At 52.1% G+C, this 23,866-nt stretch overlaps 2 protein-coding genes across 3 annotated transcripts in view; one reads left to right on the top strand and one right to left on the bottom strand.

Moving 5' to 3' along the window:
- The first annotated feature begins 9,559 nt into the window (after nucleotides 1-9,559).
- Nucleotides 9,560-19,576, top strand: KCNK15 (potassium two pore domain channel subfamily K member 15). Its single transcript, XM_063633558.1, has 4 exons — nucleotides 9,560-9,683; nucleotides 10,531-10,655; nucleotides 12,669-13,170; nucleotides 17,400-19,576. Exons 1-4 carry the CDS (start codon nucleotides 9,560-9,562, stop codon nucleotides 18,098-18,100), a joined length of 1,452 nt encoding a protein of 483 aa, XP_063489628.1. The 3' UTR covers nucleotides 18,101-19,576.
- The window catches only part of RIMS4 (regulating synaptic membrane exocytosis 4), a 58,879-nt gene continuing 54,083 nt past the window's right edge, over nucleotides 19,071-23,866 (bottom strand). For both annotated transcript variants that reach the window (XM_055266422.2, XM_055266423.2), the window contains exon 6: nucleotides 19,071-23,637. In XM_055266422.2, coding sequence (XP_055122397.1) covers nucleotides 23,419-23,637 — 219 coding nt within the window. In that variant the 3' untranslated portion in view covers nucleotides 19,071-23,418. The remainder of the gene's footprint in view (nucleotides 23,638-23,866) is intronic.

Genomic DNA, 23,866 nt, shown 5'->3' with positions numbered 1-23,866 from the left:
CTGATTCTCAAGAATTCATCTTTTTTCACTTCCACTGAAATGAATTATGACATGAGGGAGAACCCAAGGGCAGAAGTAGGGGCCAAGTCCTCTTCGTCACCTCCAGGTTGGCTGACAAACTTGGTTGCAAGTGGCCCCATCACACTGGCCTGGTCTTTATCCATGGCCCCTTTGTCAGAGGTGTTAGACCAGAGTAACTCCATTTTGAGTAGGGGCTGGGTAAAATAAGGCTGAGACCTACTGGGCTGCATTCCCAGACAATTAGGCATTCTAAGTCACAGGATGAGATAGGAGGTCGGCACACGATACAGGCCATAAAGACCTTGTTGATTAAACGGGCTGCAGAAGCTGGCCAAAACCCACCAAAACCAAGATGGCGACGAGAGTGACCTCTGGTCGTCCTCACTGCCACACTCCTACCAGCGCCATGAGAGTTTACAAATGCCATGTCAACGTCAGGAAGTCACCCTCATGGTCTAAAAAGGGGACACATGAATAATCCACCTCTTGTTTAGCATGTCATCGAGAAATAACCTTAAAAATGGCAACCAGGCTGGGCGCGGTGGCTCACACCTGTAATCCCAGCACTTTGGGAGGCCGAGACAGGCGGATCATGAGGGCAGGAGATCAAGGCCATCCTGGCTAACACAGTGAAACCCTGTCTCTACTAAAAATACAAAAAATTAGCCGGGCGTGGTGGCGGGTGCCTGTAGTCCCAGCTACTCAGGAGGCTGAGGCAGGAGAATGGCGTGAACCCAGGAGGCGGAGACTGCAGTGAGCCGAGATCGCGCCACTGCACTCCAGCCTGGGGGACAGAGCAAGATTCCGTCTCAAAAAAAAAAAAAAAAAAAAAAAGGGCAACCAGCAGCCCTGAGGGCTGTTCTGTCTATGGAGTAGCCATTCTTTATTCCTTTACTTTCTTAATAAACTTGCTTTCTCTTTGTGGACTTGCCTCAAATTCTTTCTTGCAGGAGATCCAAGAACACTCTCTTGGGGTCTGGATCAGGACCCCTTTCTGGTCACACCTCCACTGCCCAATGCCCCCTCACCACTGGCTTTCATGAAAAAGGTTTTAATGTCTTCGCTGGGCCAGGTCTTTTCATCCAGTCTCTGTTGGATGGCCAATAACCTAACATGAACCTCTTCAGCAGCTTCTCCCCTGCCCTGAAGCCAGCAGGGGTGGGACACAGGTGACTGACTTGACTCCTCTACCCTCTCAACCCTCTCACCGCCACTCACCTCAAGGACACGCCCTCCAGGTCCACTAACCCCCCTGCCTCTCTCAGTCTCTGAGACATCTCACTGCAGTCCCACTCCCCTGCCTGCCTCTCTTGACCCCTGCTCTGTGGCCACCTGACTAAAACTCAAAGTTTGAGAACCTGGTGGTATCGCCACTTACTCCAGATGGCTGATGATCTTTATATTCTGGATCGGGTCCCATTCCAGACCCCAAGAGAGGGTTCTTGGAGCTCGCACAAGAAATAACTCAGGATGAGTCCATAAAGTGAAAAGTGAGTTTATTAAGAAAGTAAAGGAATAAAGAACGGCTGCTCTAAGTCACAGGATGAGATAGGAGGTCAGCACAAGATACAGATCACAAAGACCTTGCTGGTAAGACAGGTTGCAATAAAGAAGCCAGCTAAATCAGAACCTGGTGGCAGAACCTGGTGCCGCGCTGCTTACTCCAGATGGCTGATGTGGCATCTGTGGAATGCAAAGTCTCCCTGAGTCTTTTCCCCACGTCAGGCAGATTGCTTAAGTATCAGACTGCAGTTGCCAGAATAAATCTAAATTTATTTTAAATGTTCATGTCAACAGTCATATTTGTAATGTTTTTTTCCTTAAAAAACATGTTGTACATATGGATGTTCGTCATTGCTATTTATACCTTTATGCCTGTCTTTATTAGCTAGGGTAAACCAGATCCCAGTAATAAATAAACCCGAAATCCAGTGGCATACCAAGGGACCAGGGGAGGTGGTGGTGTTACAGGAAGGGGGTCCCAATCCAGACCCCAAGAGAGGGTTCTTGGAACTCACGTAAGAAAGAACTCAGGGCGAGTCCACAAAGTGAAAGTGAATTTATTAAGAAAGTAAAGGAATAATGCTCCATAGACAGAGCAGCCCCGAGAGCTACTGGTTGCCTATTTTTATGGTTATTTCTTGATTATATGCTAAACAAGGGGTGGATTATTCATGCCTCCCTTTTTAGACCATATAGGGTAACTTCCTGACGTTGCCATGGCATTTGTAAACTGTCATGGCACTGGTGAGAGTGCAGCAGTGAGGACGACCAGCGGTCACTCTTGAGGCCATTTTGATTTTGGCGGGTTTTAGCCCCCTTCTTTATTGCAACCTGTTTTATCAGCAAGGTCTTTATGACCTGTATCTTATGCCAACCTCCTATCTCATCCTGTGACTTAGAATGCCTTAACCATCTGAGAATGAAGCCCAGCAGGTCTCAGCCTCATTTTACCCAGCCCCTATTCAAGATGGAATTGCTCTGGTTCAAACGCCTCTAAGAGTGGGAGTTTTCTCCCTGGTGAGAAGGAATATTTTAACACTGGCAATGTTTAGAATTGCTGGCATGTGGTGATAATAAAAAGCAGATTGACTTTTAGACCTTTTCATTACTGTTTTAAAATTCTCTATAGACAATGTACCCCTTTATCACCTGCATCCACTTCCACTACCACCAGCGCCATTGGAACGTCACTGCCAAAATGCTTACTAGCCAAAGCACAAAGTCTACTTGTGTTACATAACATTCCCAACGGGTGCTTCTGCTTGGTGGGCTCCCCCACATGGTGATCCAGGGACTCAGGCTCCTTCGTCTAGGGCTCCTCCTTCCTCTCTCCTTCTCCCAATCATCTGCATCCAGTAAGGCCTCACTAGGTCAGGGAGGAAGCCCAGACAATCAATTCATGGAGAGCCGGAGCCAGGAAGTTGCATACAGAACTTCTGCTCTTGTCTCACTGGTTAGAACTCAGTCACATGGTCACACCCAACTGCAAGGGAGGCTGGGAAATGTAGTCTATCTACATTTCATGTGCTATCACAAACATCCATCAGTCTTTTCCACAATGTCTTAAATATTTCACAATAAAGAAATGTTAAATGTCTGTGTTAGACAAGAATGTGGATAAACTACCTTCTATGAGTCTTCTTTCTCTAGTATAGGAATTTTACCATGGGACAGATAGTCATGGTTCAAACTCATGAAACAAATGATCTCAAATTTTATACTGTCCCAGGGACCAGAATGCTGAGTTCACAGAGCTTTCCACTGCCTCTTTCTCCTACTCAGATGATTTCCCTTCTATCTAAGCACATGCCTAGACTACATTTCCCAGTCACCTTTGCAGCTAGGTGTGGCCATGTGACTCAATCTTTACCAATAAAATATGAAGGGAAGTGACATGTGCCACTTCCTGACCTGAGCCTTACAAGTTTGTGTGCGTGCTTCATGAGTTCTTTCCCCTTCCCATTGGCTGCAACCCTCTGTGCCCCAGCTTCCACTGTGCAGACAGGAATAGTATCCTGGGGCAGTGCAGTGAGTCTCAAACCTGCAGAATCACTTGGAGGGCCTGTAAAGACACAGACGGCTGGGCTCCACACCTAAAGTTCCTGATTCACTAGGCCCAGGATAGGGCTGGAGAATTGACATTTCTAACAAGTTCCCAGGTGCTGCCAAAGCTGCCGGTCCAGGGACCACCCTGGAAACCACTGTCCTAAGGAATGGTGGAGTGCACTATGAAGAAACCTGGGCCTCTGAGTGGCCCCCTGGATCATAGCTGCCTTGACAACTTGGCAGCGCAGTTGAAAAAGAAGTAAACTTTTGTCTTCTTTAAGTCACTGCACTACTGGGCATCTTTGTTACAGCAGCTTAACCTTTTAACCACATTAACAGAGTTAGGATTCTGTCACTTGCAACCAAGAGTCCTGACCAATACAGACTCGAAGCTTAACTTCAGTAAGTTCCACCACTAAGAGAGTTTGCTTCTTTTTTCTGCTGATCCCAAACCCTCAGTTTTTTCATCTTACCTTAGTATTGACCAGGATTCCAGAAGGAGATATGCACATGCACCAAGCCCTAGGAAGGAGCTGGAAGGTGGAGAATATTCCACTCTGCTACAATCTTTTCAAACATTAACATTATTATTATCTCAACTACTTGCCTGAGTCCCTTGAACACAGGCCCAGCTCTGAAATGTAGTTGCCATGGGGTCTGGAAACAGCCCAGACACCCACTCCTCATTGGTGGGTACCTCTTGTGCTGTTTTCCTGGCTCTAGGTGAACACTCACACCGTGCAGGTAAAGGAGGGTGCAAATGCAGGTTATGGGGACTCGTGTGGCTCAAGCTCTACCTTGGAATGTGTGGCTCAGAGCCCTAGGGATCAAGCTTGGCAGTGGGAGAGGAGGTGCGGGGAAGGTTCCATGGCCCTGAGAGAAGAGGACTCACAACATCTTCAGGGCTCTGTTTCCTGAGGCTAATGGGCCCTCGGCAAAGTACTTAGAGGGTGTTTCTGTGTTTCTCTTGCCTACTCCTCTCCCATGTATAGGTGGGCCACAATGGGGTCCATGTAGAATAGTGTTTTTCCTATGGTCATTTAGCAAGTCTGGGGCAAAGTCCATTTGAGAACCAGGCCTCCTGTCTCCCAGCCCAGGGATTTAAAAAATTATCCCATCCTAGTTTGGAAAGCAGCCATGTCCCCAACTGGAACGCGGGCTCTGGCGTTTGGAGGACCAGAGAGAGCCTAGCAATGGCCTCTTCCACGTCCTGAAGAAAGTCCTGCAGGGAGTGGGCACAGTGACTCACGCCTGTAATTCCAGCAGTTTGGGAGGCTGAGGCGGTTGGATTGCTTGAGCTTAGGAGTTCGAGACTAGCATGGGCAACATGGTGAAACCCCATCTCTACAAAAAATACAAAAATTAGCCAGGCGTGGTGGCTCATGCCTGTAGTCCCAGCTACTTGGGGGGGCTGAGGTGGGAGGATAGCTTGAGCCCAGGGGGCAGAGGTTGCAGAGGCAAGATCGCACCACTGCACTCCAGACTGGGTGACAGAGTGAGACCCCTCTCTCTCAAAAAAAAAAAAAAGTCCTGCGGGCATGATATGGTGGTATTTGACACCTCTTGTCCGTCCTTGGCTTTGGGGCTTTAACTGTAAATCTGAGAAAATAGGAAAAGTCCCATTTAAGAGTCTCTTACATGTGTGTCATTTAACTTAATCTTCATGACAGCCCTATATGGGAAGTGTATTAAATAGGGTAATGCTAGTTGCTATAGCGAACAGCCCCCAAGAGCTAGTGGCTTAACACAATAGCAGTTTATCTCTTACCTAATATTGCAAGGCAGGTGTTTGCTCCTGGTTGGAGAGCAGATTTCCTTTACATGGTGATCCGGGTGACTTCCATGTTGCAGCTTTGCCATCCTGCAGGGTTTTGGGTTCTTTGCATCTAGACAGACAGGGATGGAGAAGCTCACTTGCTTCCTCAAGGCCCTGCCTGGAAGTAACACTCACCACTCCTGCTCACATTCCATTGATGGAGACTAGACACATGGTCATACCTAGATGCCAAGGATGCTGGGAAATGTAGTCTCCAGTGGGGCACATATGTGTCTTCCAGAGACAATTCCACACTACGGAGTCCTTTCCAGAAATTATGCACAAAGTCCTCTTTACTAATCTGTTTAAACAGCTTGCCAGGCTAACCAGCGCTCTCCATGCTCTCTCAATGCAACGCTACTGCCCCAGGCATACTAAATGCTTATGGCTAGAAAGCCATTCCCTAGGCCCCTGGTCCCCTTTGGCTCTTGGCGGTAGAAGAGCATGCTTGCCAACAGTCTGCTGGGTCTGTTCCCAAATCAGTTTGCACAAGGCACACTTAATGTTGTAACAATGTAACTGAATTAGATATTCTATAAACTGATGAAATATGAGTGCAAAAAGAAGAGATTTGTTTTTCTGAAAACTCAATAAAGACTGGTTGCTAAAAAGAATACTGTCAAATTAGGTGTGGAAGAAACAACTACTAAACATCTGGAAAAAAAAAAACCCCACAAGAATCTAGAGGGATTTGCACTCCGGTTGCTATACAAATGTCTGCAGGTCCTTGCCCCACTTTAAAGAAACCAGAATTGGCCAGGGACGGTGGCTCACGCCTGCAATCCCAGCACTTTGAGAGGAATTACAGGTATGAGCCACTGTGCCCAGCCCCTGCAGGACTTTCTTCAGGACGTTATACCAGCTTTCCTTCTCTCAAACGCCTCCTTAGCCTACATAAAGCAAAGATTATGAATAAATGTTAAGGGCAGGTTTCTGGAACCAGACAGCCTGTATTTGAATCAAGCAATCCTCCTGCCTCAGACTCTCAAGTATCTGGGACAATAGGCTCACACCATGGCACCTGGCTTGAAATTTCAACTTAATTCAATTTTAATTAATTTAACTATAAATGGCCACATATGGTTACTGGCTAAGGCATTGGATAGGGAAGCTCTGTGTTACACTAACATTAGCACATGTATTTCTTCACTTCTCAGGCTCTTTATTTCTTTGCCTTGACTCTTTCTAGCCCATGATGTCTTCTGAAATGCAAGTCCTGCCCCCGTTGATTCAGACAGACAGCTCTTGATTCCAACATATTATGCTGACTGGGAAAGGGAGGGGTGGTCCTTGGCAGGAGGAAAAGGGACAGGCCTCTGTCTGTAGCAACTGGGCTCAAATTGCCACATGGCAGCAACTGCCACCTGTAACAGTGCCGTGCTAAGCTCCTCACTGGCAGGGAAGGGCCACTGTCAAGAGCAAGAGCTCGGCAGCTGGCTCCCCCCTCCTTGGAATTGTGACTTTGAAAAAAATCTCTGCATCCTTCTGAGCCTCAATTTCCTCATCTGTAGGGTGGAATTAACAATGCCTACTGTTGTTCTGAGGATTAAATGAAGTGAGGCCTGCTTTGTGCTTGGATCATACTAAATACTCAATCAATGTTCTTATTTACTGTAACTCTCAGAGTCACCTCCCACTCAGACCAAATAAACAGCAGGGGAAAAAATAGGGTGGGATGGACAGAGAGAAAATGTTCTTTTAAAAAGTGTTTTATTGGCCAGGGACAGTGGCTCACACCTGTAATCCCAGCACTTTGGGAGGCCAAGGAGGGTGGATCACCCGAAGTCAGGTGTTCCAGATCAGCCTGGTCAACATGGCGAAACCCCATCTCTACTCACAATACAAAAAAAATTAGCCGTGTGTGGTGGCGCGTGCCTGTGGTCCCAGCTACTCGGGAGGCTGAGGCAGGAGAATCGCTTGAATCCAGGAGGCGGGGGTTACAGTGAGCCGAGATCGTGCCATTGCACTCCAGCCTGGGCAACAAGAACGAAACTCCATTTCCAAAAAAAAAAAAAGTGTTTTATTGTGAAAATTCTCAAATATACATGAAAGTAGAGAGAAGGGTTTAGCAAACCTTTATACTCCTATCACTTAGATTTTCAAATATAAAACAAACCACAGTAAAGGCTTTTTTGTTTTGTTTTGTTTCTGTTTGTTGAGGCAGGGTCTCACGCTGTCACCCAGGCTGAAGTGCAGTGGCTGATGGCTCAAGTGATGTGATCATGGCTCACTGCAGCCTCGACTTCCCAGGCTCAAGCGATCCTCCCACCTCAGCCTCCCGAGTAGCTGGGACTACAGGCGTGCACCACCATGCCCAGCAAATTTTTTTGTATTTTTTGTAGAGACAAGGTTTCGTCATGTGACCCAAGCTGGTCTTGAACTCCTGGGTTCAATTGATCTATCCACCTCAGCCTCCCAAAGTGCTGGGATTACAGGCATGAGCCACCACACCCGGCCCAGAGTAAGGGTTTTAATAACTCCATTAACTCAGAGATATGCATCCTCATGAGGCTGAAGAACAAACTCTCAGTGGCTCCAACGAAATGGTCACAAACACGTTAGGACTTCTCTGAGCAGCGCTGCCTACAACCCGTCAGAGACAGAGTCTTGTTCAGACAGTTGTCATTTGTCCCCCAAATAATATCCTCATCTGCCTGGAAGCAGTGGTTTCCCCCACTGGGTGTGGCTATGTGTTTTTCTGGTGATACTCAAGATTCCATCTCTCTGGGTCCCCCGAACTATATGTTTTGTCTTTCAGTGCCCAGAAAATTATGAGAGACCCCAAATTCCTACCAGTAACGTTGCTTAAATTAGCAAGAGACAGCTTTTAATTTCTTGTAACCCAGATCCCTAAATGACAGTCAGGCTACAGAAAAGCCACAGCGGCCACCTCTAAGGAGCTGGCACCTACTGTCCCCTGAGGTTAAAATAATCCATTCTTTCAGGAGAGAGACAAGAGAGAGATCTTATTAGGGAATGTGCCAGGTCTTCTGGCTTTCTGGAAAATTACTGGGCTATAGTCTAACTATAAAAAAAAAATCAATCCCTTAAGATCCCAGTAGCCCTGGGGAATAGGCAGTGTGGAAAAGGGCAAAGAAGAAATTAATTGGGTGGAGGACAGTGCTAACATTTGCTGGGCATACTCTGTGCTGAGCACTTCTTCACACACTCCATGTAATCCTCATGGGAACACTGTCAGGCAGACATTCCTAGTCCCAGGTCACAGACAAGGAAACTGAGGCTCAGAGAGGTGAAGTTACTTGCCCAAGACGGAACCAAGGTCTGGCTAACTCTGACACCCATGTTCTTCCTTGCCACTGCCCTACCCTGTGTGGCCTTAGGTGAGCCTCTCTCTCTCCTTCTGAGCCTCCGTTTCCTCTTCCTGAGATGGGAATAGCTTGCCTGGCTCACAAAGGCTTCAGAAGGATCTAGACTCCTAAGTGCTTAGAAGCATGCCCAGCGCCCAGCCTGGGACTGGGATTGCCTTTTTTGTCATCCTCAAAGCTGACAACCTTGGAGCTCTGAAAGAAGAAAATCTAAGGCCCCGTTGAGGGACACGGGTGTGCCTCTGGGGTGATGGGATAGAGGAAAATCACTGGGTTCCCTCAGGTCTCCAAAGGAGGAAGGAGGGGAGGAGGCAGAGGGAGGTAAGTTGAAGGGGGAGGTGCCTTGGGTGTTGCTGTTTTTGTGACTGCTCAGCTGACAGCTTTCCAACCTGAGAAACACACATACACAATGTCTAACCTCTTCTGGCTTAAAATAGAGCCACTGAACCAAAAATGCCAAGCACAGGGCACAGTCATCTGCCTGACGGGGCCAGACAGCTCCCCCATGGCCCCAGTAACATCCACCCTCAGTGGGCACACCTGACCAAACGCCTCTCAGCTGCACATCATGGGGCCCTCACAACAGTGGGGGGGCACAGCCAGCCACGGATCCTCAGCCCCATCCCGGAGACAAGGAAAGTGAGAACGAGAGAGGCGATGGGAAGGGGATAAAGCCAGCAGCATCTGGCCTGACAAGGATCATGACCTGGGGAACCAGACAGCCCTGAGTTCAATCCTGGCTCAGCCACAGCCTGGCTGGGAGGACTTGGCAGGTTAAGTATCTCTTGGCGGGTTAAGTGCCTCTGTGTCCTGTAAGGTGAGAGTCCTGTGAGTGATGTCTGTGACTATGCGTAGCACAGGCAGAGTGTTTGGCCCTGCCCCTGCTTCTGGAAAAAGAATTTTCGACATCTGCACACAGACAGTTGTGAAAAAGGAGGAGAAGCAGCTACTGGCTAAGGGGCACCTGGATAGTGACACAAAACAGCTTCTATAATCCTCTACACGGTCCTAAGGGGTGAGTGTCATTACTACCCCTGTTTCTCAGATGAGAAAACCAAGGCACAGGGAAGTACAAGTGTTCTGTTTATGGACACGCAGTGGTATGGTTTGGCTCTGTGTTCCCACCCAAATTGCATCTCCAATTGTAATCCCTGCGTGTTGAAGGAAGGACTTGGTGGGAAGTGATTGAATCATGGAGGCGATTTTCCTCATGCTGTTCTTGTGATGGTGAGTGAGTTCTCACGAGATCTGATGGTTTAAAAGTGTTTGGCAGTCCCCCCTCCTCTCTCTCTCTCTCCCGCTGCTATGTAAGACGTAGCTTGCTTCCCTTTGGTCTCTGCCATGATTGTAAGTTTCCTGAGGCCTCCCCAGGCATGCGGAACTGTGAGTCAATGGAACCTCTTTCCTTTATAAATCACCCAGTCTCAGGTAGTTCTTCATGGCAGTGTGACAACAGACTAATACACCCAGCTAGGAAGTGGAGGAGCTGGAATTCAAACTCAGGTCTTATTGACTCCAGTTGTGTCCACAACCAGGTCCTCATTAACTCTCCCCTGAGTGGGCCCTGCCCTTCCGCTAAGATCAGGCCATTCCCTGCATCCCACTGTCTCCACGAACTCTTTTCGGGCTCTTGTTGGGCTGTGGGTCCTTGGAGCCCCACTCACTCTGACTCCGAGACTTTAGCCCAGGTTTCTGCTCCTCTGAAGTCTGAGCAGAAATCAGAATATTAAGCTTACTGATGCTATTGCTAAAATTCAGGCTGAGGTAGTGGCACCAGCACCCTGCTTCTGGCCCACTGAGCTTCATCCTGCTTCTCAGGAGAAGAAGGGGTCCAAGGCCCTCTCTACCAGGTACTGGGGCCCAATTCTGCCTGGGAACTGAGTCGGACAGGCACTGGGTCAGACATCCCTACAGGCCCAGGCATCTGCTCAGTTGTGATATCTGTAACGGTGGCTCACACTTCTGGACAAATCCTCAGGGCCAAGCTCAGCTCTTCGGCTCCACGTCTACTAGTTCATTTAATCCTCACACCTACTGTATTAGTTCCCTGTTGCTGCTGCAATAAGTTATTACAAACTTAGTGGCTTAACACAAATGTATTATCTTCTAGTTCTGTAGGGTGGAGGGCTACACAGGTCTCACTGGGCTCAAATCAAGGCATTGGCAGGACTGAGTTCCTTTCTAGAGGCTTCCATATGGAAGTATGGCCTCCTCTGGGACCTGGAGGGCCTGGGCGGCAGGCTGGGCCTCAGGGGCTTAACATACGCCAGGGACTTAATACAACAGAAGCTCAAAACTGGGGCTCCTGATTGGGGGTTGGGGGATGACCTTGCAATGTGTCATTCAGCCCCAGGTTTTTCCCACCTCGTGGGCTCCCTCTCTTCTAAAGACTTTAGGTCTCTGCATTCAGCCTTCTGGTGGGTGAAAGAGATGGAGCACGTGTAGGGCAGGGTTTTATGGGCCAGGCCTGGAAGTGGCATACGTCACTTCTGCCCATGTTCCATGAGCTAAGGCTTGGTCACATAGACCCCGCCAAGTGCAAGAAAGGCTGGGCAATGTGGCCAGCTGCACGCCCAACTCCACCTCCCCGGGGCATCCCGGATCCCCCCATTTCTCTCCGTCTTCACACATAGGACTACACTAGCCTTCGAACTGGCCTCCACTCCTAGCCACCATCCCTTTTCCCCATGACAGCCAGGGGCTCTTTAAAAAATATGAATCAGATCATTGTGATGTTGTTGCGTGTGTTTGTGTGTGTGTTTGTGTGCCTGTGTTTGTAATACAGCCTTTCCATGGCTTTCAATAAACCCACTTAAGGGCTTGTAAGACCCTGTGTGAAGTTGCCTGTTTGTCTTCCTTCTGCTCCCCCAAAGTATCTGCACCCCAATTCTCTGGGCTCCAGCGACACTGGCTTCCCTGTTGTTCTGGCTGCCAAGCCATGCTCAGTTCTGTTTTTAAGCACCACCTTAGGTGCTTGGGGATTCACCTTCCCCAAGAAACTATCCCCTTTCCTTCTTTATCACTCTTGTCTCAGTTTTTTGTTTGTTTGTTAGGTGGCCCTCCTTACTAGGATACCACTTTACATACAACAGGAATGTTGTCTGCACCAGTAGGTGCTTGGTAAATATTTGTCAGAGGATTGACTGACTGAATTAAAGAAGGAAGGAAGGAAGGAGAGAAGGAAGGGAAGAAGGAATGAAAGGAAGGGAGGGAAGGAAGGAAGGAATGAAAGGAAGGGAGGAAGAAATGAAAGGAAGGGAGGGAAGGAAGGGATGGAGGGAGGAAGGAAGGAAGGGAGGGAGGAAGGAAGGGAGGGAAGAAAGGAGGGAGGGAGGAAGGAATGAAAGGAAGGAAGGGAAGGAAGGAAGGAAAGAAGGGAGGGAGAGAGGAAGGAAGGGAGGAAGGAAGGAATGAAAGGAAGGGAGGCAGGGAGGGAATGGAGGAAGGAAGGAAGGAGAGAAGGAAGAGAAGAAGAAAGGAAGGGAGGAAGGAAGGGAGGGAGGGAAGGAAGGGGAGGAAGGGAGGGAAGGGAAGAAGGAATGAAAGGAAGAGAGGAAGGAAGGAAGGAATGAAAGGAAGGGAGGAGGGAAGGAAGGAAGGGAGGGAGGAAGGGAGGGAAGAAGGAATGAAAGGAAGGGAGGAAGGGAGGGAAGGGAGGAAGGGAGGAAGGAAGGAAGGAAAGAAGGGAGGGAGGAAGGAAGGAATGAAAGGAAGGGAGGGAGGAAGGAAGGAATGAAAGGAAGGGAGGGAAGGGAGGAAGGAAGGAAGGAAAGAAGGGAGGGAGGAAGGAAGGAATGAAAGGAAGGGAGGGAAGGGAGGAAGGGAGGGAAGGGAGGCAGGGAGGACGGAAGGAAGGAAGGAAGACTGGCACGAGGTCACAACATGAGTTAGTGGCGGGAACAGGACTTCTGCAGGCCCGGGGTTTGGGCCTTTGCTTCAGATCTCACTATTCACAGACACACGAACCCCGGGCAGGCGAGTGGGAGGCGGACAGGGGAGCGGCTCTTTGGGCCCCCACCCGTGGCGATCCCAGCCTCCAGGTTCCCGGCAGTCGCCCCGCCCCACCTCGCCCGTCACAACCCCGCGGCGTGGGGCCGGGGCTGGAGGGGGCGGAGCGCGCGGTCCAGGCCCACGGAGCAGGTTGGGACCCGGGCGGGTACCGGGGCCGGGGCGCCACGCGGAGGCCGAGCGTGCGCGCGGCCGGGCTGGTCCTGTGCACCCTGTGCTACCTGCTGGTGGGCGTCGCCGTCTTCGACGCGCTCGAGTCCGAGGCGGAGAGCGGCCGCCAGCGACTGCTGGTCCAGAAGCGGGGCGCTCTCTGGAGGAAGTTCGGCTTCTTGGCCAAGGACTACCGTGAGCTGGAGCGCCTGGCGCGCCAGGCTGAGTCCCACCGCGCCGGCCGCCAGTGGAAGTTCGCCGGCTCCTTCTACTTCGCCATCACCGTCATCACTACCATCGGTGAGCCGCCCGGAGCCTCCCTCCGCGCCGGCTCCAGCCCCAGCCATCCCAGGGCGCCTCTGGGTTTCGGTCCCACCTCTGCCCCCGCCCAGCTGAGCTACTTCGGACGGCTCATTTCGGCTCACAGAGTCTCCCTCGTCTCCTTTGCCTCCCTCTGCTGAATGGAGCTGTCATCCCACGCAGGCAGGGACGGGAGGAATCAGTAAATCGAGTTTGCCAAAAGGCTGACCCAGGAGTGCTCAGAAAACGTCCAAGGGGCTTGGAGATAGATGAAGCGGGGCTGGGAGACCAAGTGGCTGGAGTTGCTTTTCCTTGCCTGGTTGCCTCACACTTGCTGTGTGACCTTAGACGAGTTGCTCAACCTCTCTGAGCCAGAGTTTTCTCTTCTGTAAAATAGTGTCGCTAATCGGCCTTATCTCAGGGCTGTGGTGAGAGTTATTATTCAGGAGACAGACTATGCACAGACAAGGCCTGTACTAAAACATGACACGCACAGAGCACTACAAAGAAAAGATCAATTTTTTATTATTGCAATTGTTATTGTTACCCCATGAGAATGGGGACCTAGTCTGTCTTAGGGACTGCTGTATGACCTGTGCCTAGCATGCAGTAGATGATCAATAAATACTTGTTAAAGGAATGACTGATAACCACAGGCTCTGGACCTTGCCCTCGGGGATGCAGAGCAGTTCCTCTGGAGCATCTGGACCACCAGCTGTTGCCATTACTACCATCTGGCTGGTACCTGCTGAGCCTAAGCCTGGGGGAACAGGAAGGAGAGAAGCGGGCTCTGCAGGGCTGCAGGCTTGATGCCGGCCACTCCCCAGGCTCCAGCTGTGAGCGTCCCGGCACCCCCCTGGGGCTTGGATCACCAGCCTGAAAGCCAGTGCCTTGCAGAAAGTTTCCCCATAACGCTCTTGCAAGTGAATGTGAGCTGTGGTTTCTGCAGTGGAGTTAAAAGCATGAGTTCTGGAATCACAGAGACTGGAGTTCTGTTCTCGTCTCTATTGCCACCTGCCTTCTCTGGCAATTGATTCTACCTGTCCAAGCCCTGGTTTCTCCAAAGGCAAAATGCAATTGTTCCTACCTCACTGGGTGGCTGCCAGGTTTCAGTGAGGTCAAGCATGTAACATGCTTGGCACAGTGCCTGAGGCCAAGTAGGCACTATTCGTTAGTAATAATTCATTATTTGCCAACGTGGCTCCAGCTCGTATTCAGCTCTTTTGCCCCCTCCTGTCCACATGGACACCCCTGCTTTCTATCTCGGTACAGCCTGAGACCCTCCTGGTTACCGTGCCCACTGGTCTAGGATGCTGTCAACTTGTTCTCTCTGCCTTTATCTACATTCTTTGGAGGCTTGCCAGGTGGTTTTGGCCTCTTATCCTGGTTCTTTACCTCTGAGGTACATCTGGGAGGCTGTTGTAAGAGACTCAAGTGGAAACAGGAGGAATTTTGCTTTTTCTGGCCACTTGGGGGCACCACCACCCTCTGTGGTCTAGTCCGCTTAAGCCAGCCTTGCAGAGAGCCAGGTGCCAGGCCCCAGGAATTTAGGCTTTGCTTGGATGGGAGAGAGGCACTGAAACAATGGAGGGTGCTGGTGAATAGCTCAGGCCCGTGGAGGGTGCTGGTGAATAGTTCAGGCCTGTGGAGGGTGCTGGTTAATAGCTCAGGCCTGTGGAGGGTGCTGGTGAATAGCTCAGGCCTGTGGAGGGTGCTGGTTAATAGCTCAGGCCTGTGGAGGGTGCTGATTAATAGCTCAGGCCTGTGGAGGGTGCTCGTTAATAGCTCAGGCCCGTGGAGGGTGCTGGTGAATAGTTCAGGCCTGTGGAGGGTGCTGGTTAATAGCTCAGGCCTGTGGAGGGTGCTGGTTAATAGCTCAGGCCTGTGGAGGGTGCTGATTAATAGCTCAGGCCCGTGGAGGGTGCTCGTTAATAGCTCAGGCCCGTGGAGGGTGCTGGTGAATAGTTCAGGCCTGTGGAGGGTGCTGGTTAATAGCTCAGGCCTGTGGAGGGTGCTGGTTAATAGCTCAGGCCCATGGCCTTTGGGCAGTTTTGTCCCTCTGAACCTAGTTTTCTTATCTATAAAATGGGAATAACAACATATCATATAGTCATTGGGAGGGTTAAATCTGATAATCCATGCAGAGTACATACGTGGGTTAGTTACTGTCATTATTAGTTATTATCATTATTCATTTCACTCTCTGCCAAAACCTGGCACAGTCCCAAACAGCTGGAAGCCTTTTATTCCTAAAGAGACTCCTCTGTTTCTCACCAGCACCCTCTTCAACTTGGTTTGATTCAATAAACTTTCATTGAGCTTCTAGTCTATGTCAGGCTCCGTGCAGGACCTTGGTGATGGGGACTACATCACCATCGTCCCTGCCCTCACAGAGCTCAAAGTCTAGTGATGAGCAGACCCCCTTTCTCCCAAAAATAACAGAGAGGCAAAGTGATAGGGCTATGCAACAGAAATGTGGAAGTGGAGCCACAGGCCTTTAAATGTATGTAGTGCTGATATTCTGAATAAGTTATATATGCACATAGTACACACTTCACAGGGCACAAAAGGGTATGGAATGAAAAGGAATTCTCCCTCCCACCCTGTCTCTCAGCCCATAAATTCCTCTTCCTGGGTCAAATACAGTTACCAGTTTTTTGTGTGTCCTTCTAGATATATTATCTGCCTATATATTCCTTTAACACACACACACATGTTGTATAGACATTATACACACAGTTTTGTCTCTTACTTTTTTCACTTATAGAATATATGTTGATGTTTTTATGTCAGTCTCTAAAGAGCTGCGTCATCTTGTTTGTAGGGTTTCTCAGCCTTGGAACTACTGACATTTGGGGCTGTGGGGACTGTCCTGTGCATTGCAAGATGTTTAGCAGTGTCCCTGGCCTCTACTCTCTAGATGCCAGTAGCACGCAGCCACCCCCACTCCTCACCCCCATTTGTGACAACCAGAATGTCTCCAGATGTTGCCAAATGTCCCCTCAAGGGCAAAACCACTCTCGATCGACAACTGCTACTGTGTAGTATCCCATGGTTTGGATGGCACTATATTTAACCAGGCCCCTTTGGACGAACACTGACATTGTTTCTCATTTTCACTATGACCGACAATGCTGCAATGATGACCCAAGTGCACACATATTTTTGCTCATATGTGTATATTGAAGGGCTAACTTCCTAACTGTGGAACTACCTTGGTCAAAGGATTTGTATTTTTTACTTTTTGGCAGGTAGGGCCAATCTGTTAGAGGAGGTGCATTCTTCTTGGGAACATCCACCTGACTCTTCCTGGAGTACAGGCTCCTTTGAGAATACCATGAAAGCAACTGCTCCTCTTTCCAGGAAAAGACACACAATGAGATACCCATTCATTCCCTTGCAATGGCACGGTGTTCCAGGACTCGAGATTGCCCAGTCGTGTTTAGATTCCCTATAGTAGTTGAAGGGACCCAGTAAGAATCGCCACGCCAGACAATCAGAACCAAAAGGTGTTCAGTGCGGCAGGCTGAGCAGTGGAGGGGGAGGTAGTCAGGAGAAAAGGCAAGAGAAAAGGCACGTGGAGAGGACATGCTGACTGGGGAAGCAGCTGAGGGTGTAGCTGGAAAGTGGGGAAAGTTTTGCTTTTTTTCTTCATTAAGGCATAATTTACATACAGTAGAACTCACCATTTTCCTGTGTACACTCCTGACAGATGAATACCTGCCATGTAACTGCAGCCACGGTCAAGACGGAGCATTGCCATCAACCCCCAAAATTCTGCCATGCCTTCTGTAGTTAAGCCTGCCCCCAACCCCAGCTACTGGCAACCAACCACAGATCTGTTCTCTGTCGCCACAGTTTTGTCAGTTCCAGAATGTCATTTATAGGGAACCATGCAGTCTGTAGGCTTTCGAGCTCGTCTTCCTCTACTCAGCTTAGCCATTTGAGATCCATCCTTGGTTGCCGCAAGTTACAGGAGTTTCATGCAGTTGCTGAAAAGAAATGCAGTGTTTGGATGCCCCACAGGTTGTTTATTCATTCCCCAGTCGAGGGACACTTGGGTTGTCTGCAGTTTGGGGTGATGAATGACCTAGTTAGGACTAGTATTTGGAGATGCCCTTCCAGCCCCGGGGACAGGGAGGGACACGCCAGGCAGGCAGGCTGCGGGTGGGACTGTCGTCAGCTGGAGCTGGGCGCTCACAGCCCTCCCCTCCGCTCTCCCTGCCTAGGGTACGGCCACGCCGCGCCGGGTACGGACTCCGGCAAGGTCTTCTGCATGTTCTACGCGCTCCTGGGCATCCCGCTGACGCTGGTCATTTTCCAGAGCCTGGGCGAACGGCTGAACGTGCTGGTGCGGCGCCTCTTGTTGGCGGCCAAGCGCTGCCTGGGCCTGCGGCGGACGCGTGTGTCCACAGAGAACCTGGTGGTGGCCGGGCTGCTGGCGTGTGCCACCACCCTGGCCCTCGGGGCTGTCGCCTTCACGCACTTCGAGGGCTGGACATTCTTCCACGCCTACTACTACTGCTTCATCACCCTCACCACCATCGGCTTCGGCGACTTCGTGGCACTGCAGAGCGGCGAGGCCCTGCAGAGGAAGCTCCCCTACGTGGCCTTCAGCTTCCTCTACATCCTCCTGGGGCTCATGGTCATTGGCGCCTTCCTCAACCTCGTGGTCCTGCGCTTCCTTGCTGCCAAGGCCGACTGGCCCGAGCGCGCTGCCCGCCGCCCCAGCCCGCGCCGCCCGGGGGCGCCTGAGAGCCGTGGCCTCTGGCTGCCCCGCCGCCCGGCCCGCTCCGTGGGCTCTGCCTCTGTCTCCTGCCACGTGCACAAGCTGGAGAGGTGCGCCCGTGACAGCCTGGGCTTCTCTAGCCCGGGGGTCATGCTTGGCGGGCAGGCTTCCAGGCTTGGGGCCCGGCAGAAGTCCATCTGACAACCCCACCCAGGCCAGGGTCGAATCGGATCGGGAGGGTCTGGCTTCAGCTATCAGGGCACCCTCCCCAGGGATTGGAGACGGGTGAGGGGCCTCTAGGCGGTCTTCTGCTACGAGTAGTTTCTCATTACTGTCTGTGGCTAAGTCCCCTCCCTCCTCTCCAAAAATATATTACAGTCACATCATAAGCACAAACCAGGCTCCAGGGTCACCCTGTAGGAGCAAATTCCTTGTAGTCCAAATTGTATGAGGGCGTGGCCACATCAGCACCTAGGAGAGGCTCTGCACAGGTCCACTTCAGAGCCGACCCTCCAGAGCAATTTTTCTGTTGTGAAGAGGCTGGTTTTCTGAGTAACGGTTGAAATGTGCAACTTTCAACACTGGAATCTTCGCTGGAATTAGTGAGGTCAGAAGCTCACACTACGAGAAGCATGGGGAACAAAGGTGGACCAAATGGGACCGTGTACAGTCCGGTGTGGACAAGTGGGTCAATCTGTGCGCTAAACGATCTCTCATTCTCTGCCCAGTGTATAGAGTGGAATCAGCCCATGAGTGAATGATGGCCTCTTTCCCCCAGATGGCTGATGCTCTTTGTCCCTGGCCAGTCCCACTTCAGGATGAGGGAGGCCTTGCTGTCACCCACCCGCCATGTCACTGGGGCCACTTAGACACAGCAGAATGCCATGGGACGAGCTCTCTTCTGGGTCCTGTCAATCACCAGCAATATGACCTTGGAGAATCGCATCTTCTCTCAGGGCCTCAGATTCCACATCTGTAGAATGACTGGGTTCACCCAGAACCCTGCTCCCTCTTATGCATCTCTGGCAGGACTTTCTGGAACAGGCCCCTGCACCGTAAGGGGGCAGAGACAAAGCCCGAGGTGTGGCATCCTGGCATCCTGTGGCACTCAAGCCACTTCCCCTGGCTTCCCAGATAGGGCTGTCTCAACACAAAGCATGAACGAGCCAGGTTAGAAAAGCCAAAAACTTTAATTTCAACATGAGCTACATGGTCATGAACACAATGCAACACGACCCCACTCCAACCCAAGGACCCCAGAAACCCTCCCTCCCTAAAGGCCTGGGCAGCTCCTGCTCCAAGAGAGGGAATGAGGGAAAGGTGGGTGGAAGGAGAGAGGCTCCCAGCCTAAGGACCCGGGCTCCTGCCTTCCCACCACCTGCCCAGGAAGCAGTCATAGAGGGAAAGGGCTCCAGAGGTGATGCCCACAGCCCTGGGTTCGGCTCCACTCTGACCTCACTGAAGCGCTGGGTTAGACGGGCACCATCAGCCCACTTCACAGGCTCAGCCTCCAGTGAGCTCGTGGACGCTAATGCTTTCCGTCCACTCTGAGGTGCTGCTCCAGATGTGGGGCCCTCCCAGAGGGCCTCGGAGACACCATGGGGGAACAGGGAGAGGGGCTCAGTCCCCGGGCCTGACACAGCGCTGCTGCTCAATAAATAAATGCAGGTGACCTTGCCTGACGCAACAGCTGTGCCTCCAGAGGGAGTGGGACTCGGTACTGTTTCTGACACGGAAATGCACCCAGGAGCTCTTGGCTGAAGGGAATTGGCTTGTGAAGTGCATAACCACCCCCTAAGCCATCTGCTCCACCTCTGGGTGTAAAAGAGTGAGCTCTGGGCTGTTGGAGAACCGAGTTCCAGTCCTGCCCACCCACTAACACTGTGGGACCTTAGGCGAGCACTCTCCCCTCCCAGGACCTCAGCTCCCCGCTTTGAAATGGGGATGACGGCACAGGCCACCACCTACTCCCCAGGGGCTCTTGTGAGGGCCGAAGGGCACACTCGAGGTAAAAGCATTCTGAAAACAAAGTCTGAAAAGCACAACAGGAAGGCCAGGTCTCACTGCATCTGAAGGTTTGGGGAGGACTTCCCTGAAATGAAGCGCCCACAGCTGCTCCCATTCCCTCACTGCCCCAGGCAGGAGCTGGTGTTTCCTAACTCTCCCTCCAGTTGGTCCTGAAGAGGCTGTGGCCCCTTACAAGGGGCCTCCACCCAGGCATCAAGGTCTAGACCCAATCCTGTGTACCCTCAGCCAGCTGGGCCAGCCCCCCAGGAGAGCTAAGTCTCCCTGGCAACCCTCTCCCCCAGACCCAGGCCCAGAGAAGTCACTGGCTTATAGAGGTGGGGCCCAGTAGGGCTGTGCAGCCCAGGGCTTCGAGGCCAGGAATCCTTGTCCCAGCAGACATGCACTGGAGCAACGGTCTCCTGTTGCCTGAAGAACAATGGAGCCCCTAGTTTTTCCCCCTTTGCGCCCTTGCTGAGGGGTCTTGTGTGAGTCACTTCCTGTTTCTGGGCCTCAGTTTCCCAACCTCTCAGAAGGGCTACAGCTTGTCCTGCCCATTTTTGGGGGCTATTAGGCTTCAAAGAAAGAAGGGAGGAGGAGGTATGGGCAGTGGCAGCCCCACCTCATACTGCCCTGGCTCCGGCTCAGCCTCTATTGGGAGGAGGGGATCCAGGCTGGGGGTGCCACTGAACACACAGGTGACTCCAGGGGTGGCTTTTCCCCCAAGCTGGGTCTTGACTTCCTTGTCTGTAAAATGGAAATGGACTAATGGTCCCAAAGGCCCTTCCCCTTTGCTATGTAAAGAGGGTTCTGGAGAAGGAGAATGGAGATGGCTCCTTCCCGTGGTATCCTGCATGTGATCTTGGCCCAGAGATTGAAAATAGTCACCCCCTGGAGACCCCAGCCCCCCAATGGCCCCCCGTGCCAGCCTCTGTGCTCCTCTTCAAACAGTGCAGCCTGAGTCAGCAAGGGGCCAGGCAGTAGCGGGGACAGGATGGGCTTGAAGCTTCTCCGAAGCTAATGATGAAAATGTCACTCCCCTCCCCAAACCCCCATCCCTTGGTGAGGACAGACCGTAGTTCCCACACCCAATGGTCACAGCCCCTGGGAAGGGGCACATGCTCACGATGATACAAAGAAACAGGGCTCCAGCCCCCAGCTGCTCCACCCCTCCAGGAGGTGAGCGGGATTTCACAGAACAAACAAGAAAATCATTGAGGGGGCCCTCACTGACCACCCCCAGGTGTTGTTATTGCTTCGGAGCTCTCTCTCTCTTTATAAAGGCTGTGCAGACACCAGGGGAAGGGCTCAGGCTGTCATCAGGGCCAGGCCCCTGCTTCCTCTGGTTGGAACAGCCAGGCTCTGCCCTGTTTTTGAAAAGCTACCCCTGAACAACCACAGCTGTGATGGCTGGAGAGAGAAGGCGCTCTCCTGGCTCAAAATATTCCAATGGTGAGTAATAAACGAACAGCAGAGAAATCACACTGGTTAGAAAAACAAACAGGCAAGGGGCCAATTCTGTGCCTTGAATGTGAGTCCCTCCAGAGCCCTGCTCCTTCCGCCCCCAGCCTTGGGATTCCACCCACCATGGGCCCAGGAAGCTCTGAAGGCCTCCTGGGTAAAGCGGGTGTCTCCATCTCCCCTTCCCAGTGCAGGGTAAGCAGCTCTGTGGAGGTGATATACATCGACCAGAACTTTAAAGGATACCCAGGGCTTCCACAGGCTAAGGGAAGGGAGGAATTTCCGGGTGGAAGGAGTTGCCTGGTGGGACTGGGACTGGGACCGGGACTGGGATCGGGAACAGGGTGGGACCAAAGGCAGCCTGGGTGTCCTCAGGGGAAAACAACACCCTCTAATGGAGACCAGGCCCTCTCTGCCAAGGTCCTACAACCCTTAGGAGTGCCTCATAAAGAAAGTCAGTACCAAGAATAATAAATCAGAACAGCCGAGTGTAACAGGCAGCTCCAGCTATAACCCTATGGGGGACAAGGGAAGGAAGGGGGCGGAGGAGGAGGGGCTGGCCTCCTGTGAGCCAGGCTGCCCCATCTAGGCCCAGGCCAACGAGGAGACAGTGGTCTCCTGGAATGTACTTGAGGCTCCTCTCCACCCCCGGTCCTGGGACTCTGTAAGGACTATGCATGAGCTAAGAACAGGCCCCGGGGCTTGGAGCACTAACTCTACCTAGCTAACCTGGACTACGCCCTACACAGCAGGGACTAGGTAAAGAGTGGCAGGCTTCTGGGTGCCTCCCAGGGGAGGTGGCAGAAATGTGCTTCTATAAAGAGGGGCCAGCCTCCATCCTCCCTTGCATGCAAAAGGGCTCCCTCAGGCCCCAGGGAGGGCTGGGCTGGGAAGGCAGCTACCCAGGCCTGCTGGAAAAGGAATCTCCCAGTTCTTACACTCATGCCTCTTCACTTTTCTCTCCTACCACCATCTTTCCTTCAGCCAAGGTAATTGAGGCCGGGGCAGTGGGTTCTGCCCTTAGTATAGGATGTTTTTTTAAAAAGACTAAAATAGGGGGGCTCTATTTGCCTCCCCAGCCCCCTGGCCTGGAGGCGGTGGGGGTAGACAAGAAGATCATTGACCTCATGCAACAAGGAGGGGTTCTCCAATTTGAGAAACCCTTATCTTGGCACCACCAGTCCCAATCCCAACTTTTCTTAGCCTCCCCCTCCAATACAGCACCCCCAAATGCTCTCTAGGGTTGGGGTTCTGGAAACTCAGGTTCCACAGCTCCTCCACCAGAACACAGACGACAACATTCTTTCTAGTCCGCCAGCGGTTCCTAAACTAGCTTGTTGCAATCCCATGGAGCGAGGCACCTGGGGGTCTGTGCCAGGCCCCCGGCACCTCCTCCTTTCCTTTGGTCCCTGCTGAACCCCAATCCCTAGAGCCACCAGAAGAGGGGCAGGCAGGAGGGGACGGACGGATGGACTCGGACAGGCTGCGGCAAAGCTCCTTCCACGGGCAGGCAGAGGGAAGCTCAAGCTCCTCTTCAAGTGGGGGGCTCTGGGCCCCTGGGAGCTGGCTCCGGATCCTTGCAAAGCTGCCCCTTCATCTCTGGGGCAGGAGTAGCTGCCTGAACCCGGTGCCGCAGGAAAGACACTTGCTGGTAATTGGCACCATGGAGATGGCCGGCTGGGTTCTGGACTTGGCTCTGGGCAGCGAGCTTCCGAGGAGGCAAAAAGGGGGAGAAGTTGGACAGAGTTTGGGAAGGGAGAGTGGTCTGCTCTGCCACCTCAATCTTTCCTTTCTCTGGACTGCAGCCACATCCACCAGGTCAAGAACCGGCCAAGTCAAAAGTGTAGCCAATCCCGTTGGGAGAGGGGAGGTCTCGGGGGTAGGAGGCAAAGAAGGGGTGAGGAGGGGCCCAAGGGGGGCAGGTCTCCCCGTTCTGCTTCCCCACTGTGGGGGAGAGCCCCGTCCTCCTGTTCAATGTGCCCCTGGGCCTGGGGTCCCAGGTCAGGGCTGGGTGGTCTCCAGGCCATCTTGGGGAGCCCCTCCCCATCCCAGCACTAAGATCGCTCTCCGCAGGGCCCCACGGTGCTCTCGAGGGACAACTGGGATGCCTGCCGGAGCAGGGGGCCTGTGGCTGGGTCCACCATGGAGGAGGTGGGGAAGAGCTTGTACCAACCCACGGCCAGGGTGGTCAAGTCCAGCTCCTCCAGCAGCACGCGAGCCACACCCATGAACTGCTTCCGCTCCATCCGCCCGTAGTTCCCCCACACGATCACCTGCAGGGCAAGAGACACAGTGGTTCAAATCCTGCCAGTGCCACTCACAGGCCCAGAAGCAGAACCTGGGTCGCCCCCATGCCCAGTCCATCTCAGTCCTGTGATTTCTACCTCCTCAAAACTGCAATTCCTCAACAGGCCTTTCTTATCACTGGGCACCACGCCAAGCCCCTGGCCTCCAGAGGTTGTTGATGGTAATGGTGACGGTGATGATGGTAATGGGTAGAAC

Source organism: Symphalangus syndactylus, chromosome 24 (assembly GCF_028878055.3).
Source record: "Symphalangus syndactylus isolate Jambi chromosome 24, NHGRI_mSymSyn1-v2.1_pri, whole genome shotgun sequence".
Classification (NCBI taxonomy): domain Eukaryota; kingdom Metazoa; phylum Chordata; class Mammalia; order Primates; family Hylobatidae; genus Symphalangus; species Symphalangus syndactylus.
The sequence above is the reverse complement of the archived record's forward strand: the minus strand, read 5'-3'. Positions and strand labels throughout refer to the sequence as shown.

Bases quoted from the DNA above. Each gene is read 5' to 3' on its own strand.
- KCNK15 (XM_063633558.1), top strand. From the start codon at position 9,560: ATGCGTAGCACAGGCAGAGTGTTTGGCCCTGCCCCTGCTTCTGGAAAA. The intron at 10,656-12,668 runs GTAACGGTGGCT...CACTATTCACAG, and splicing joins TCTGCTCAGTTGTGATATCT to ACACACGAACCCCGGGCAGG. The intron at 13,171-17,399 runs GTGAGCCGCCCG...CTCCCTGCCTAG, and splicing joins CACCGTCATCACTACCATCG to GGTACGGCCACGCCGCGCCG.